This window comes from Peromyscus maniculatus, chromosome 6 (genome assembly GCF_049852395.1).
Source record: "Peromyscus maniculatus bairdii isolate BWxNUB_F1_BW_parent chromosome 6, HU_Pman_BW_mat_3.1, whole genome shotgun sequence".
Classification (NCBI taxonomy): Eukaryota; Metazoa; Chordata; class Mammalia; order Rodentia; family Cricetidae; genus Peromyscus; species Peromyscus maniculatus.
In genome coordinates this window covers 36,146,391-36,161,809 of record NC_134857.1, presented here as the reverse complement: position 1 = coordinate 36,161,809, position 15,419 = coordinate 36,146,391, and the positions used below count along the sequence as shown (strand labels likewise).

The 15,419-nt window shown below is 44.3% G+C and overlaps 1 protein-coding gene across 1 annotated transcript in view; it reads left to right on the top strand.

Moving 5' to 3' along the window:
• The window catches only part of Frem2 (FRAS1 related extracellular matrix 2), a 148,747-nt gene that overhangs the window by 46,160 nt on the left and 87,168 nt on the right, over nucleotides 1-15,419 (top strand). Inside the window, exon 3 of the mRNA XM_006977580.4 lies at nucleotides 13,350-13,496. Coding sequence (XP_006977642.1) covers nucleotides 13,350-13,496 — 147 coding nt within the window. The remainder of the gene's footprint in view (nucleotides 1-13,349; nucleotides 13,497-15,419) is intronic.

Below are 15,419 nucleotides of genomic sequence, written 5' to 3'. Positions count from 1 at the left end.
ATGTTTGTTTTGATGTGAATGGGTGTTTTGCCTGTATGTATGTATGTGTACCACGTGAGTACTTTGTGCCCTTGGAAGCTAGAAGAGGGCATCAGATCCACTAGAACTGGAGTTACAGATAGTTGTTAGGCACTGTATGGATGCTAGAAACCAAACCTGGATCCTCTGCAAGAAAAGACAGTCCTCCTAACCGCTGAGCCTTCTCTCCAGCTCCAATATGGTATGTAGTTTTGGAAACCATTTCATTGTCTGTAAAAGGAAAAGTGAGAATGTGCATGTATGTGAATATGTATGCATATATGCATGATTATGAGCACGTATGTGTGCATATGAACATGTGTGTGTGGACGTGCATGCGTGTGTGTGTGTGTGTGTGTGTGTGTGTGTGTGTGTGTGTGTGTGTGTACGTTCAAGTGCATGCATGCATTGAATATGCAGTATTTCTCCTTTTGGCTACAAAAAGTCCTAGAAAATGGAAAACTGAACAGCATGTGTCCTGTGCTCAGCTGTGTTTATCTACAGTGACGTCAGGAGAGCTTTTCTGTCTTCATGCTTTCAAACTCTCAGGTGGAACCTCATCTGCTGGAAGGTCTAGAACAGAGCGGGACCCCTCCAGCACTTGATTCTTATTAAAACTAAACCAGGTGTAGAGTTTCACTTGGACTCAGTGAATTTCGGAATGTCCTTCTTCACCCCAAGTGCCCCTGGGATCAGCTGTAGATTTTAACTGATTGGAAAACTACCAGCTCAACCATTTCCTGCAGCAAGTCAACACTTTTGCTGGCAACTTAACTGCACTGGTGGGGGAAGTTCTGAGCACTTACACGAGATCAGCCGACTGAAGACACAGTGAGCAACACAGGTTTGCCAGGACAGTCTGCTGCCGGGCTTACACTAGGGGCCCTTGGACCCAGGCTTCTCTGCATTAGCCACCTTGACGTTTGGTGCCAGACGATTCTCTTTTTAAGACATAATTTTATTATTTTAAAGTATCTGTAGGTTTGTGTGAGTTCAGGTGCCATGTCAGAGGCGTCTGATCCCCGAGAGTTATAGATGGTTGTGAGTCGCCGGATATGGGTGCTGGGAACTGACCTCAGGTCCTCTGGGAAAGCAGCCAGTGCTCTTAACCTCTGAGCCCAGGGGAGATAGTTCTAAGTCTTTGTGTACAGATGCAGATCGGAGTCTGTCTGTCCTGAGTACTGTTAAGACCTCTGGACTCCCCAAGGTGCCAGTCCCCCATCTCCCCTTCCCTCTGCTCTCCAGTTATGACACCAAGATCACCTTGTCTAAGGGGCTGGGGGGAGCTCAGTCAGAAAATGCCCGTGGCGCAGACATGAAGACCTGAGTTTGGATCCCCCAAACCCGCATACAATCAGGTTTGATCATTCCTCTCTGTAATTGCAGCTTTGGCATATGGGTGTGGGTTCAAGACAGGGCAGTCTCGGGAACTCACTGGCCAGTCAGCTAACTGGTGAACTCCAGGCTCAGTGAGAGAACTAAGGTGGATAGTGAGTGATCAAAGAAAACACACAAGGCTCACTTCTGGCTTCTATGTGCGTACAGACACAGGTACATATATACATGTGCACTCACATGCATGTGTGCACGTGTGTAAGGGCGTAAACACGCAAACGCCTATAGACTGTGTCAAAATGTTCCCTAGTAGCAAAAATCATTACCCACTCCCAGAGAGCACTGGGTTCGACTATATTAGAGACAAGGTGTTTGCTTTTGAAGGACGCCCTTTAAAAAGTGCCTGCGTCGAACGTGTGTGAATTCTGTGTCGTGACTTGTCTCAAACCATCAGCAGGTTCGCCATGCACGGCACATTAACCAAGGAGGGGAAAATGTGGCTTACTTTCTTCTAGGAGACCGTTTTGTCAACTGACCTTCATTTTCTACCAAGTGGACACCAAAGTCCAAAGTTCCCCAGGAAGCTTGGACAGGAGTTTGTTTGATTGCTCAGAACAAAGGGATGCTGGGGTTACCTGCCTTAGGGGCTGAAAATGACACCAGACACCCTGGGCATTATGAACATGACTTAGCAAAGCCCAGGCACTGTAGAATACTCAACGTTAGGACCTGCAAGAATAGCTCAGCCTGCCACCACTTTGCTGTGATACTTAAGAAAATTAGTCTCACAATCTGTTGACAATGTCTCATATAAATTTTTATCCCCAAATGCCATTGAAGATTTACAGGGATGCCTTATCGTGGCTCACCTGATACTACTTCTTATTGATAATAATTTGTTTTTCCCTCTCTAAGACACAGTTGCTTAACAAATCAGAGCAGTAAAAAGACACACACAACCTTTTTCTAGCTGAAAAAAAAAAATACTTTTAGCTTGAAAGCAATTGGTTCCAAGCTTGAAATTATTTTTCAAACACAATGCTTAGTCTTGGTGTTTTAAAAAGATAGCGTTGTCCTTTTAAAAACATGCTTGTTATATTTTGGTTGTGAGCCTAGCCTGTAACGGCTGAGCCATCTCCGCCATCTCCGGCCAGTTGGCCAGGTGGTGGTGGTGGCGGCGGCGGCGGCGGCGGCGGCGGCGGCGGCGGCGGCGGCGGCGCACGCCTTTAATCCCAGTACTCGGGGAGGCAGAGCCAGGTGGATCTCTGTGAGTTCAGGGTCAGCCTGGTCTACAAAAAAACATGCTTGTTAAAGAAGTGTAGACAGTGGACATTTGCTAGTTTCGTAGAGGATAAATGGGTTGCTTCAATTCTTCTCCTACTTCTTTTCCTCCCTCCTCTTTCCTTCTCCTCCTCCTTCCTTCCATCCTCTTCCCCTTCGCCCTTCCTCCACTTCTCAGTTAACTTTGTAAACAAATGGCTCTTACATTATTGTGCAATAGAGACATACATCACCGAGAGAATGCCATTGTCTTGCTTGCCTAACTTTGAAGGGATCAGACCAGTTACCGAAGGGTTTGACTAATTAAATACTCCCGCGGGTTAAGCGGCAAGGCTCCCTTTGCAAAGCTAATCTGAAATAAATGAGAAGGAACAACAAACCGACCTGTGACATGGGGACTGCCCGAGGTCTCTGTCTCTCTCCCACCTCTCCACGGCTTTCCCTCCTTCCTTCTCTTCTCCGCTGGCAAGGTTGTGTTGATTCCCACAGGTGCAATGGCTGGATCACCAGGCACAATTCCAAAAATTGTTTTGTTTTTGTTTTAATTGCCGAAACTTAAAGTTTACAACTTAAAAACAAAACAAAACGGAAAGATGGACCGTTAGGGCGAAGGGAGCCAGGGCGTGAGCGTGGAGAGGAGGGCAAGAGGGCACTGAGGATGTGGGGGTCGGTGTGGGTGAGCCATGCATGCAAGTGTAGACTGTCTCAATGAAACCCATGCATTTGTACAGTTCATAGGACGGAATCCTCATAACTTCAAAAAGAAATTCCAAATTTCAGAATCTCAATTTTGTGGCCAAAAACAGAGCTGAGAATGTGTGAACAATCCAGATTTCAAACTGCCCAGCCGACCAATTAAACAAAAATTAGCTCCAGGAAGGGTCCTCTTCGTTCTGGCTTTCCACTCTCTGAGTTAAGGTTCAATCGCAGTGTTCTGATCATGGAATGGCTTTTCCCGCTCCCATCTCAACCAAATCTGCCATCCTCGCCATCAAATTTAAATGCTGACGATAATGGATCAAGTGAAGATAAAGAGTTTGGTGGTGGTTGTGGTTTCCTTTTTAACCATCCGATTAAGAATGGTTAAAACATAATTTTTCCACTTTTATAGTCTTGTCTGTTCTTGGATATTATAACACTGCAGCAAAACGGAGCTGGACAGTGATGCCTGCGGGCTGCATGGCCCCATCTCACTGTGGTGTGTGGGGTTCTGTCACACTGGTGGTAATTAGAAGCCTCACCTCACGGGAGAATCAGCCAGGACACACTAAACCGGTTACTCCTGGAGGGGGTGGGCCACTCTCCCTCCCTCCCCTCCCCTCTTCTTGGGATGGTGGGGGGAGCTGTCTGGCCCTGGCGCCACAAAAGGAATTAGGCTTTGGTTTGAACAGAGACCCGGAGGCCATTAAGTTTATTTTAAGAACATGTTGCCAGAGATCTAATAAATTTATTTGTAGCTTCAGGCAGGGCGTGCGTGAAATCTTGCTGCACCAGGTGTTTGCTTTGGTATTTTTTTTTCCTCTCCCCAGAGGGTGATGAGGGTGTGGATCTTCCTACCTCTGCTGTCTGTAAAAGCAGTCAGGGCTTCTATGAAAATGTTTGTTTGCTTACATTTTTATTTCTACTGGAAGGTGATAGCAAATTAGTTCTAGGTTGCTTTAAAAAGAGAAAAAAAGTAAGACCTCCCCAAAGTTAAAAATACACACATGCATATGTTAATGCTTTTATATTTAATATTTGTGATGCTTAAATATATAAACCTATAAAAGGACCACAAGAGCAGCCTCCAAGTAATGTATTCATCTTTCACAATAAAACAATTACTTTCTACTCCATTGAAACCACACTTTTCTGGAGCTTGGTAAAATAGCAAGTGAGGAGAAGTTGCCTGTCATTCATCCCCACTCAAAATGCCTGTTGTCTGTATTGGTACTGCTCATCAACGTAATTATTTCTTTAATGCATTGCCTGATTGGCAAAATTAGGTGAAAGAAAGAATCCGTAGTTGCCTGCGGGACAAGAATTGAAACAACTGTTAGCTGCAAACGCTCCTGAAATAGTGGGTGAGAGTTCAGCTTGCAATTACCTGTGTTTACTTTGTCCTTTGACCTCTTCAGGTGCACATTCAGGTGGATGTGCACCGGAATTCCTCATCCTGGGTGTGCATACCACCGGGGTGAAGGCTCACTCAGGATGTGACATGTGACACGACCAGTCAGGCTTGTTGTAGCAAAGACGCTCAAACCCTAGGTCAGAAGATGGGAATCTGTGGTTCTTCCGTTTTTGTGGTTGCAAGGATGAAAATAAGCACATTCCTTTTTATTTTGATTCCTTGTTTGCTGGTGCGCGGCATGCGCGTGTGGGGGTGGGGTGGGGTGGGGGCTTGAGGCTTGGGAGGATGGGTGCTTAGATAATGGAAGGACCCCTGAAGGCTCAGGCTTGCAGCTCCTACCCAGCTGGGGGCTGCTGGTTCCCTCCATCCGAAGCAATTACCTCCCAGCCTCCTCAGCTCAGCGTTGAGGAGCCTCCAAATCCCTGCCTGAAATGAGAGACTCTGAACTCTTAACTTGTGGTCATTTTTCTGCCCGTCCTCTGCTTTTCCATCGAATTCTTACTCTCCGGCGGCCTCATTATCCGTTAGCACCGGGGTCTTTGCCAACAGTGGAGGGACATTCACTCAGAGCATGTTGCTTCTATCCCATGGCATCAGTTGATGAGTTCATTAACTTGAGACGATTAAAAGGATGCTAGCATGGCCTGAAATTCAACGTTGACCTGAATGAACTCATCAGATGACCGGGAGGAAGCAGAGAAAAGATCACTGGAAGTCAGTGTTAAATCAGCCCCGACACAGTCTATTCAGGGATTTAACCCCACTCCAGCCGACCTGGTTCACAGAATGCAGAAATCCCTGACTTGTGGGCCTACTGTGTGCTGGATGGGGATAATGAGTGTTTCATTCAAATTACGCTGACTATGGCCTCCAACCTGTCCACATTCCTCACCGCATCCTTGCAGGGTCCCCAAGTCTGAGCTGAGTTCAGCCAGTTTACCCCATTCGTGTGTTCCTTTTGCAAAATGTTAACCCTGGCAGAACCAATCTTGTGCTTCTGGCTATTAAAAATCATTTTCACAGCCCTTCTGGCAAAGGGTAGGCAGTCTCTGCAATCAGCCCTAACCTGTAATATCAGCACAATCAACTGGTAATCTTGGCAGTTATGTCTAGCTTCCCTACAGCAGGGAATGCGTGCCCCTAGGTACCCCCAGGGTTGGCCCTAGAGCTGTGTGGTAATTTTTTTTTCTGTTACTCTGTATTTGAAGGAAAAGGACTTCCAAAACGGTGACATGAAAAAGATTCAAATATCCACTGACTATTTTCTTTTTTCCTAAAGAGATCTTAGACAGGAGTCAAAGTTGTAGCCCACCTTGGTTTTCTGCTTTATACTTAGTAAAATTTTCTGTACCGTCTACTATTGTACCTGACGTCACTTCCGTTATGGTGAGTGCTTTCTCTCGCCCAAGAACATCAGTATCCTTGCAGCTGGTCACTCAGTTCCCCGCATAAGTGTCATTGGCCTGGCCCCCAGAATGGCTTCAGTATTCTCTGTGAGGATTAGGGGTGCACCTGCACAAAACTCCACTCGGTGCCTGTTGTTAAATCTGTGTTCATCACAATGCCGTGGGTTCTGTTTGTCTACCTTCAGCTGAGATAGGCAGTGGCGCGGGAGATGGAGCGCACTTCAAACATGAGCCTCAGTGATGTCTGTACCCGGTTTTCTGATGGTCAGGAAGGCAGGTGTTTCCTATCCGTGAATGCAGCAGGGTTCCTGCCAGTCCACACTCCTGGGCAGAAGCCACGGAGAGGACTGGTTCTGTGATGAATTTTGTTGTGTCTCAGAAGAGTAACCTGTGATTTGGACTGAATGAACACAGTGATTTTCAATATCCACTATATTAGGTTCTATAAGATCACCGTGAATTCTAATCGGTAAAAACTGAATGATTGTCCCTACAGAAAATACAGGGACAGGTTTTCTAAATTTACTTTATCAGCCAGGTGGTGATGGCCCATGCCTTTTAATCCCAGCACTCAGGAGGCAGAGGCAGGCAGATGGAGCTCTGTAAGTTGAAGGCCAGCCTGGTCTACAGAGTGAGTACCAGGACAGCCAGGGATACATAGAGAAATCATGTCTCAAAAAAATACAGATTCATTTCATCAGCCTATAGCTTTGTTTTAGTTGTTGTACTTCTGTCCAACAACGCCTTATTTAATGAGAGTTGGGAACCAACATTGCGCACACACCCAAACGACTGAGACTTGAGTAAAACTTAGCCGACACCTATACATTCTTTATAGGGTACATTATAGCTTTCTTGGGTTTATGAATATTAGACATCGTATCACCTTGATCTGGGAACATTTTAAATAATGAAGTCACCAGCAGAGATGTGTCACTAAATAGATTGTGACCTGGAAACATTCATAGAGTGAGAGCTGTGAGAAGGAGGCAGAGTATCAGGTGATTTAAAACTTAAGCCCAACACGCCCATGCTCAAGACTGGCCACTGAAACGCCTCGTATTGATGTTAGGGATTGTGGATCAGTTGTTATGGGTAGATGAATTTGCAAGTACAGAATGGAAGTTTCATGTGGATGGGGTATTCTATATCAACCTTTGGTGCAGTCTGAGAATATGAATTTAACCCTTTGGAGCCTTGTGTCCCAGTGCACATCACACGCCCCCTTCTACAGCAGGTGTGGAAGTATATATGATGAAGTGCACCCCAAAGGGACAGACTACGAGGCACACTGTGGACTGTGGTACCCTTGGCTTCTAAGGGGGGAGGGGGATGTTTGTCAGCCTCCATCACATCAGCTGGCAACTGCTCATCTGTAGAGGCCACACAAGAACAAAGAGTAAGGTGGGTGAGATGGCTCAGCAGGTGCACACATCACCAAGTCTGACGACTTCAGTTCAGTCTCCATAACCCACCTGGCAGCAGAGAGTGCTGACTCCCGACTCCAAGCCGTCCTCTGCCTCCACACCCAGACTGTTTCAAGCGTGGGCCCACACAGTGCACACACAAAATCAATAATATATTATATAGTATATAAAGGATAATAAAATATGGACTAAGCCATACTTAGGCTACACCCTGCGATGTTCATGAGGCAGCTCTGAAGATGTCATGTCTTCATCACTCTCTTTGCTGTGAAGGGTACATTTCTTTATGCGGCTCCTAAAGATAGCTGTGTGTGTGTGTGTGTGTGTGTGTGTGTGTGTGTGTGTGTGTGTGTGTGGTGTGTGCATGTGCGTGTGTGTATGTGTGTGTATGTGTGTGTTGTGTGCTGTGTGTGGTGTGTGTGTGGTGTGTGTGTGCGTGTGTGTATGTGTGTGGTGTGTGTGTGTGTGGTGTGTGTATGTGTGTGTGTATGTGTGTGGTGTGTATGTGTGTGTGGTGTGTGCATGTGTGTGTATGTGTGTGTATGTGTGTGGTGTGTGCATGTGTGTGTGTATGTGTGGTGTGTGTGCATGTGTGTGTGTATGTGTGTGTGTGTATGTGTGTGTGTGTATGTGTGTGTGTATGTGTGTGTGTGTATGTGTGTGTGGTGTGTGCATGTGCCCACATACCACACACGCACGGGAATAAGAAGCATCTGTGCCCCGTGCCCTTCCACTTCTCTCCCTACACATTCTCTCCAAGTTCTTTCACTGCTCAGGGGCTCTGACCCCTAGTTCTGTGCGGCCTCTTCCATGCAGCATATAAGGCAGAGGAAGCAGAGGTGGGGTGGGGGTGGGGATGGGGTTACCCAGAATGAAAGGGGAAAACGATTCATTAATGTCAGTAATTTTAATGCCTTTAACTGAAACACACTAATTTTTTTTTTTCTTTGAAATTCTCTTGTTGCTGCATTTCTCACCCAGAAGCCCCTTTCTCTCCACCATCCTGAATGTCCAAATGCCGTCCTGACTTAAAGTGTCGTCTCTGACTCCCTCTGGGTAAAGCAATCCCTTCTCCTCATGCAGCCCCTCAGTTGCAGGGCAGCACCTCAAAGTCCTAGACAGTCTCCGGCTTGTGTGCTTCGTGCCCGCACATGCGCCTTGCCCCATAGCTGACCGCCAACTCCTGAGATCCAAAGACCCAGCTGGCTTATGGTTTGTGCCAGGCAGTGTTCAGGAAGCCGTAAAATCAGCCTGACTTTAAGGTCAGGGTTCTGGTTCTATAAGCTGACAGTTTCTCCTGTGAAGAGCCCAAGCCCAGTGCAAAGTTAGAGAAGCATCTTGTCACAGACATACGGTGAAATGAACCCTTTACATGAGCATAGTGGGAATCATCAACTCCCGTAAGCATAGCCGAAATCTCACCAACTCTGGTCCTGATGGCGATTGAACCTGGCATGCTTCTAAAGAACAAAACTTCCTAAAATTTGCTTAAAAATAAAGTGACACAATTTCCCCTATAGATCAGATAATTGTACCTTAAATATTTTCCAGTATAAGCACCCATCTCTAGGTGAGCACTCTCCCATTACCCACATGCCCGGCCCTTAAATATCTGTCTCTAGCTTTGGGTTTAAAAGGTTAAATCCAGATTAGCTTTTGTTTCATTATGGATGCATATTTGACTCCTAGGGAAGTCTCCAGATTGAACTTTACTCTTAGCAAGTGGAATTTACCATAAAAGAACATTTTTCTGCTACCTAACTTTTGTCTAAGGACAGACGCCTTATTAAAGCTAAATGCTGGGCTTCCTCCCCCAGCAACACAAGTCAGGGTGGTGCACACTGTGCTCTGGTTATTAAGTGTCCTTTGTCTTAAGAGAAATCAGGAAAGCCAGTGTTTCTAGGGAGTGATCATTGAAGAGCTGCGATTCTTTGTTATTCTAAAGTAACTACTGAGTTTGAACTGACAGAGGAAATTGCAGACTCCTAAGGACCAGCTGGAAAAGTTCAAAGGGGACCTTCTCATCAAAACCTTGCTGGCTTTGGTGTCAGGGCTTGGGGACAAAGCATTTGGGAGTGTGGTTATCAGCTGTCAGGCACCTGTTGTGTAAATTTATGGCACAAGCCATGGGCCTTAATTTGTTTCCAGCTCCTCAGGCATCTGAGACACCGGCGGCATCTACTTTAGAAAGGCAGCCAGTCATGCGCAAATAAAATGTGTCTGATTTTTAAGCTGGTTAGTTTCATATAAATGTTCACATTTGGTCATGTAGCCTTAGTTGCAGCATTAACATTTTATTATTCCCATCTATTGAGGCTAGAGGCGTTTACATGGTATATAATAAACAAAGGCAATTTCCACTGTTTAGGTTAAAACACAGTTCAATTCTCCAGAATGGATCATGCTCTTAACACATGGAGTAAAAGTCAGAAAAGCTTAGTCCCAGCATCTTCCTACACAAGTGACCACTGAGATGTTGCAAGTTCTAAACCTAAGGATGGCTCACGTGTTCAGAGGTGTCAGGTGGCATTGAATTATTTTGAATTTGGACTTACACAGGTGTGACTTGGTGCTCGCTAGTTAAATATCCATTGAAAAATCCCAGCTTTCTGATAAATTCTGAATTACTGTGATAATTAACCTAGACCATCTCATTGTCTTACAAAAGCAAAGGTTCCTGATATTGTTTCTGGTTTTCTTTTAATGAAATCTCAAAGTGCTGTGGACCCATGAAAATATTTGTTCAGCCATATGTGATTTAGAACTGTGGACAAGCCAGTAATTTGGTACCTATTCCAAAATGAAGGGCAATTTAGCTGTATCCTTAAAAATAGTATTTTTAAATTAAAAGATTCAGTACTGAACTCAATAGGTTACACTTATGTAGAAATTCATATGACCCAGTAAATGAGGCATTTCTACACCAAAGCAGTAGAATTCTACTCCATTCAGTAATTATTTTTTCTAACAATAACCAAAATTAACTGGCTGTCCTCTAGATCAGGGGTTAGAGTCAGAAGAGGTAGAAATGATCAGACAGAAAATAACTATATTTAGGAAATGAGGCTGTGAAAAGTATTGCATAGTAAAACTAATTCAATAAAGGGGCCAGCGAGTGCTAAGGCTGGCTGGGGTGTTTCGATTCATTCAGGCAGGGAACAAAGCCTTCCACCCCCCAATATTCTTCAGTGTACAGTATTTAGAAGAGATCGCTATTTCTCAGGCTATTTCAGGAAAGAGAATCAAATTGTAAAACTGGCTAAATATTGTCACATTTGGAAAATCGACTTATCCAAGAGGAGAAGAGTGAAGGGTGGTGGTCAGGAGACAGTGGAGCATGCAAACCCTGGTGCCGAGTTCATACACAAAACAATGAAGGGCTGGCTATGACCGGATCTCTTCCTGTACAAGGGATGGCACAGGGTGATATTCCCGTGTGTGTGCACAATGTGTACCACTTACACCAGGTAGTTAGTGCTTCATCTCTTTCTCCTTTCTTCGTATCAGAACCTTCAAACTCTCTTCTAGCTGTTCATAAACTATGTAATCAGTTAGATCAGGTTTTCTCTGCTGTAAAAAACATGCCTGAGATAACCATCATGATAAGAACACAGGTCTACTTTGGTTTATGTGAACAATTGGCCCTCATCCTTTGGGCCTATGGCATGGCAACAGAACGTGGTTGTGTTCCTAACACCCACATGGTGGCTCATAACCGCCAGGTCCAGGAGATCTGATCTCCTCTTCTGGCCTCCACAGGCACCAGGCAGGCACATGATGCACACACATATATGCAAGCAAAAACACATACACATGAAATATTAAAATAAATACTAAAAAAGACTAATTTAAAAAATAATTGTAAGCCGGGCAGCGGTGGCACACACCTTTAATCCCAGCACTCAGGAGCCAGGTGAATCTCTGTGAGTTCAAGGCCAGCCTGGTCTACAGAGTGAGATCCAGGACAGGCACCAAAATTACACGGAGAAACCTTGTCTCTAAAAACAAAAACAAAACAAAACAAAACACAAAAGTAATTGTAGAGGGTGTGTTTGTTCACCTGAATTCATGAGACTGGGGTAAGAGTATTGCAAGTTGCAAGTCTGCTGCTTTGAATTATATAGTAAGACTCTGTCTCAAAATCCAAACCAGCAGACAAACAAATAACAGACAAACCAAAAATTAACTGAAAAACTGAGTTGTCCAGCACCTCATCAACTTCAAGCATAAAATAACCCTGTGTGTACAGTGCGTTTTATGTAGCTGCATCTGTAGCACATGTTGTCATTTCTGCATTTTAATTTTAGGTGCTTCAATAAGAATTTCGTATTTATTGATTTCTGTGGTGGTGTAACCATTTGGCAGTACTGGGGATTGAACCCGGGACATTGCATACACCGGGCAAAAGTGCTACCAAGGAGTTGCAGCTCCGGCCCTGTATCTGCTGTATCTACTGCGTCGTGACTGAAGGTCTGGTAGTGGTTTGATGCAGTAGGTTAGAGGGAGCCTTGAGTTTTTCAGGCTGGCCAGGGATGGGAACTCTCACAGTGAATGCTTCCTTACAAATCTATTTTGACTTCTTTGGGAGCAAACCTCCCATGGAAGACTGGCAGGGTCAAGCGATAAAACATCCTTTGGCCTCTTGCATGCGTTGAGGAAAACCGGTTTCCCAGCATGGTCTCGGCGGCATGAGGCACTGCCTTTGGTTTTCAGGAGTGAGAGTCCATAACTCAAAGGCCCCGTGCTTTTTGCTTATAAAAAATTCAGAGAAAACAGACTTCGTGTTTCTCCCATGACTCCTTCTCCTGTGTAGATTTTTCACCCAGTCAATGAGCATCTTGACATTTCTCCATCTCATTTTCCTCTACTGTAGCTCTCTTTGTGTGGACTCAAAAAAGAAGAAACTAGAATACAAATTGTGCCGATAGCCGTGTTTGTTATTTAGGCTCTGTCCCCCTAACTCTTTTCCAGAAAGACTTCAAAGGAATTAGTGATGTCTTTGTTTATAAACCTCATAGATCAAAGGATGTTGAGGGATAGGTGTGGAGTGATCAGCTGATAACCATTCTTTCATTTACCCAACAGAGTAGCTCTCATGTTAGAGATCACACACAAGGTCCATTTTCTCCCTAGAGGCAGCCAGCTCCATTCTGGTGGGAAGGTGGGGGGAGTCAGGGAGCCCATGAAAAAGGCTGTCTGTTTGCTCTCGGGAATGGAGTGGAGTCTAGTGGAAAGGGGGGTGGAGAAGAAGGAATATTTGTTTTTCTTTAAGTGGTTATAATTAAAGCCTTCCACCCAATTGCTCTGTGAACCAGAAAAAGGTATTTGTGAAGGTTTTTGTGTGTGTAGGAACATTGCAGCCCTCTATAGACAGAAGCTTGCTCTCCAGCGGCACCTTGTGGTGAATGACTTAAAAATATATATCTTTGTATTAACTGTCAGTACATACAAGGTATTTTGTTCATATTCATCCCCCTGCTCTTCCCAGATCCAACCCTCCCTATTTTATGACTTTCTTGGCTTCAGAATACTACATGCTCCTTTCTTCCTCCCAAGCTCTCATCCTGAAAGAAGGAAGAATTTCGGAAAGAGCGTACCATCTGTGAATGGTTGACCGTCACGGAGAGGTTGGCTCTGCCTCCACACACATGTTCCAGAGTTGTGTGTTAAATGCAGCAGTATTCTTTTCAGCGTTGCGTAGTTTGTGGGTTGTTAAGGCCATTCATTCAAGAAAGCAGGGATGTGAAATTTTACATTCTTATTTTGCAGGTGGAAACAAGTTAACCAACCAGCATTTTCGACTGAACTGGGCATGGATCTCCTTTGAAAAGGAATACTATCTGGTCAACGAAGATTCCAAATTTCTAGATATTGTTCTTAAACGCAGAGGGTACCTGGGAGAAACTTCATTTATAAGTAAGTTTAATTTGTACTTCATATGTGGTTAAAACTTTTCTCTTGTCATTAAAGTACAGCACTAATTTAGGTCACTGATCGTGTTTAAATCTTAGTGAGATGTTGATATTTGATTTTTAACTAGTGAGAGATCTTATCAACAGATGTGTATCAGGGTGTGACCTTTCTCTGGTGTAAAATAAGTTCACAAAATTGGAAGTAATTATAGATGAATTCAAAAATAAAATCAAATGTCACTAGGTTAGAATAAACTAATGTGAATCTAATTTATCCCCAGGGTACAAGTCAGCTAAAACAGCAGTGTAAAATACACATGACAGCTACTTTAATAAATAAGCAAAATGTTGTTGCTGGAGGGCTTCTCTCCAGGTTCCCCAAGCCCCGCAGTCCCACAATCCACTTATAAAGTAATCACTCAGACACTTATATCACTTATAAACTGTATGGCCGTGGCAGGCTTCTTGCTAATTGTTCTTTTATCTTAAATTAACCCATTTCTATAAATCTATACTTTGCCACGTGGCTGGTTGTAGCAGGAATCTTAAAAGTTCTTATTAATAAAATCAAACCCGAGGCGAGTTATTGGGGTCCATGCTGGTAGATCAGAGAGACAGAACGAGCCACAGCTATCTCACCTCACCAGTTCCTCAGCTGGTCCTGTTTTCTCAGACTGGAAGCCTCTGAGTCCTCATCCAGAATGAATCTCAGCTGAACTGTGTTGCTCCATAGCCTGAAAGCTTAACCAGGCCAAATGCTTAACCAGCCAAAAGCTTAACCAGCCAAATGCCCCTAGTTTCTGATCCTCACGCCTTATATACCTTTTTGCTTTCTACCACCACTCCCTGGGATTAAAGGCTGGCTTTCTGGGATTAAAGGCGTGTCACCATGCTTGGCTGTTTCCAATGTGGCCTTGAACTCACAGAGATCTAGAGGGATTTCTATCTCTGGAATGCTAGGATTAAAGGTGTGAGTGCCACCATTTTCTAGCCTTTGTATCTAGTGGCTGTCTGTTCTCTGACCCCAGATAAATTTATTAAGGTACACAATATTTTGGGGAAAACAATACCACTACAGCTGGTGGCTTACCGGCATCTTTACATGCTCTTGTCCTGGCGGTGGCTGCAGTGTCTCTCCCTCCTTCTTCCTGTTTCCCCAATTCTCCTCTCTCTTTGTCCCGCCTATACTTCCTGCCTGGTCACTGGCCATCAGTGTTTTATTTACATAGAGTAATATCCACAGCAAAATGTGTTCAGGGAGTTGTTAGGCATCAAAGTGCTAACTCACCGTGGGCTGAATGTGTGGCTCACCAAAGTTCCTTCTTGACCAGTACATTAGTGTACTGATCAGTATACGTTAAAATGTTACATGGTAAACCTTAGTCATTTTCTTCTGCCTTGTTTAATAAAACCAAGAGTCAAGAGCAAATGAAGAAAACCTTTCTTCAGCTCCCATTCAAGGCCACATTTCATCTCATATAATCATAAAGTAGGGAAATGGATGAAGTAGAGTTGATGCAGAATACTGAGTACGTTAATGTAAAGTGGCAGTGTACCCCAAGCAATGATACCATTTTGAGAAACACACATTTCATAGATTGGATACATGCAGAAGTGCTTTGGATTGAGAACCACACATCTCATAGATTGGATACATGTTGAAGTGCTTTGGATTGAGAACCACATAGTTAATAGAATGGATACATGCAGAGGAGCTTTGGATTGAGAACCACACATTTCATAGAATGGATACATGCAGAGGAGCTTTGGAGAGGGAAATTATTAATCACGATAGGAAACTTGGGAAGGATTGGCAAAAATAAAAGGGTTGTCTCTGAAATTATTACTTTGAAATTGCACTGGCCTGTCACCCTTTAAACATTATTAAATCCCGGCCGGGCAGTGGTGGTGCACGCCTTTAATCCCA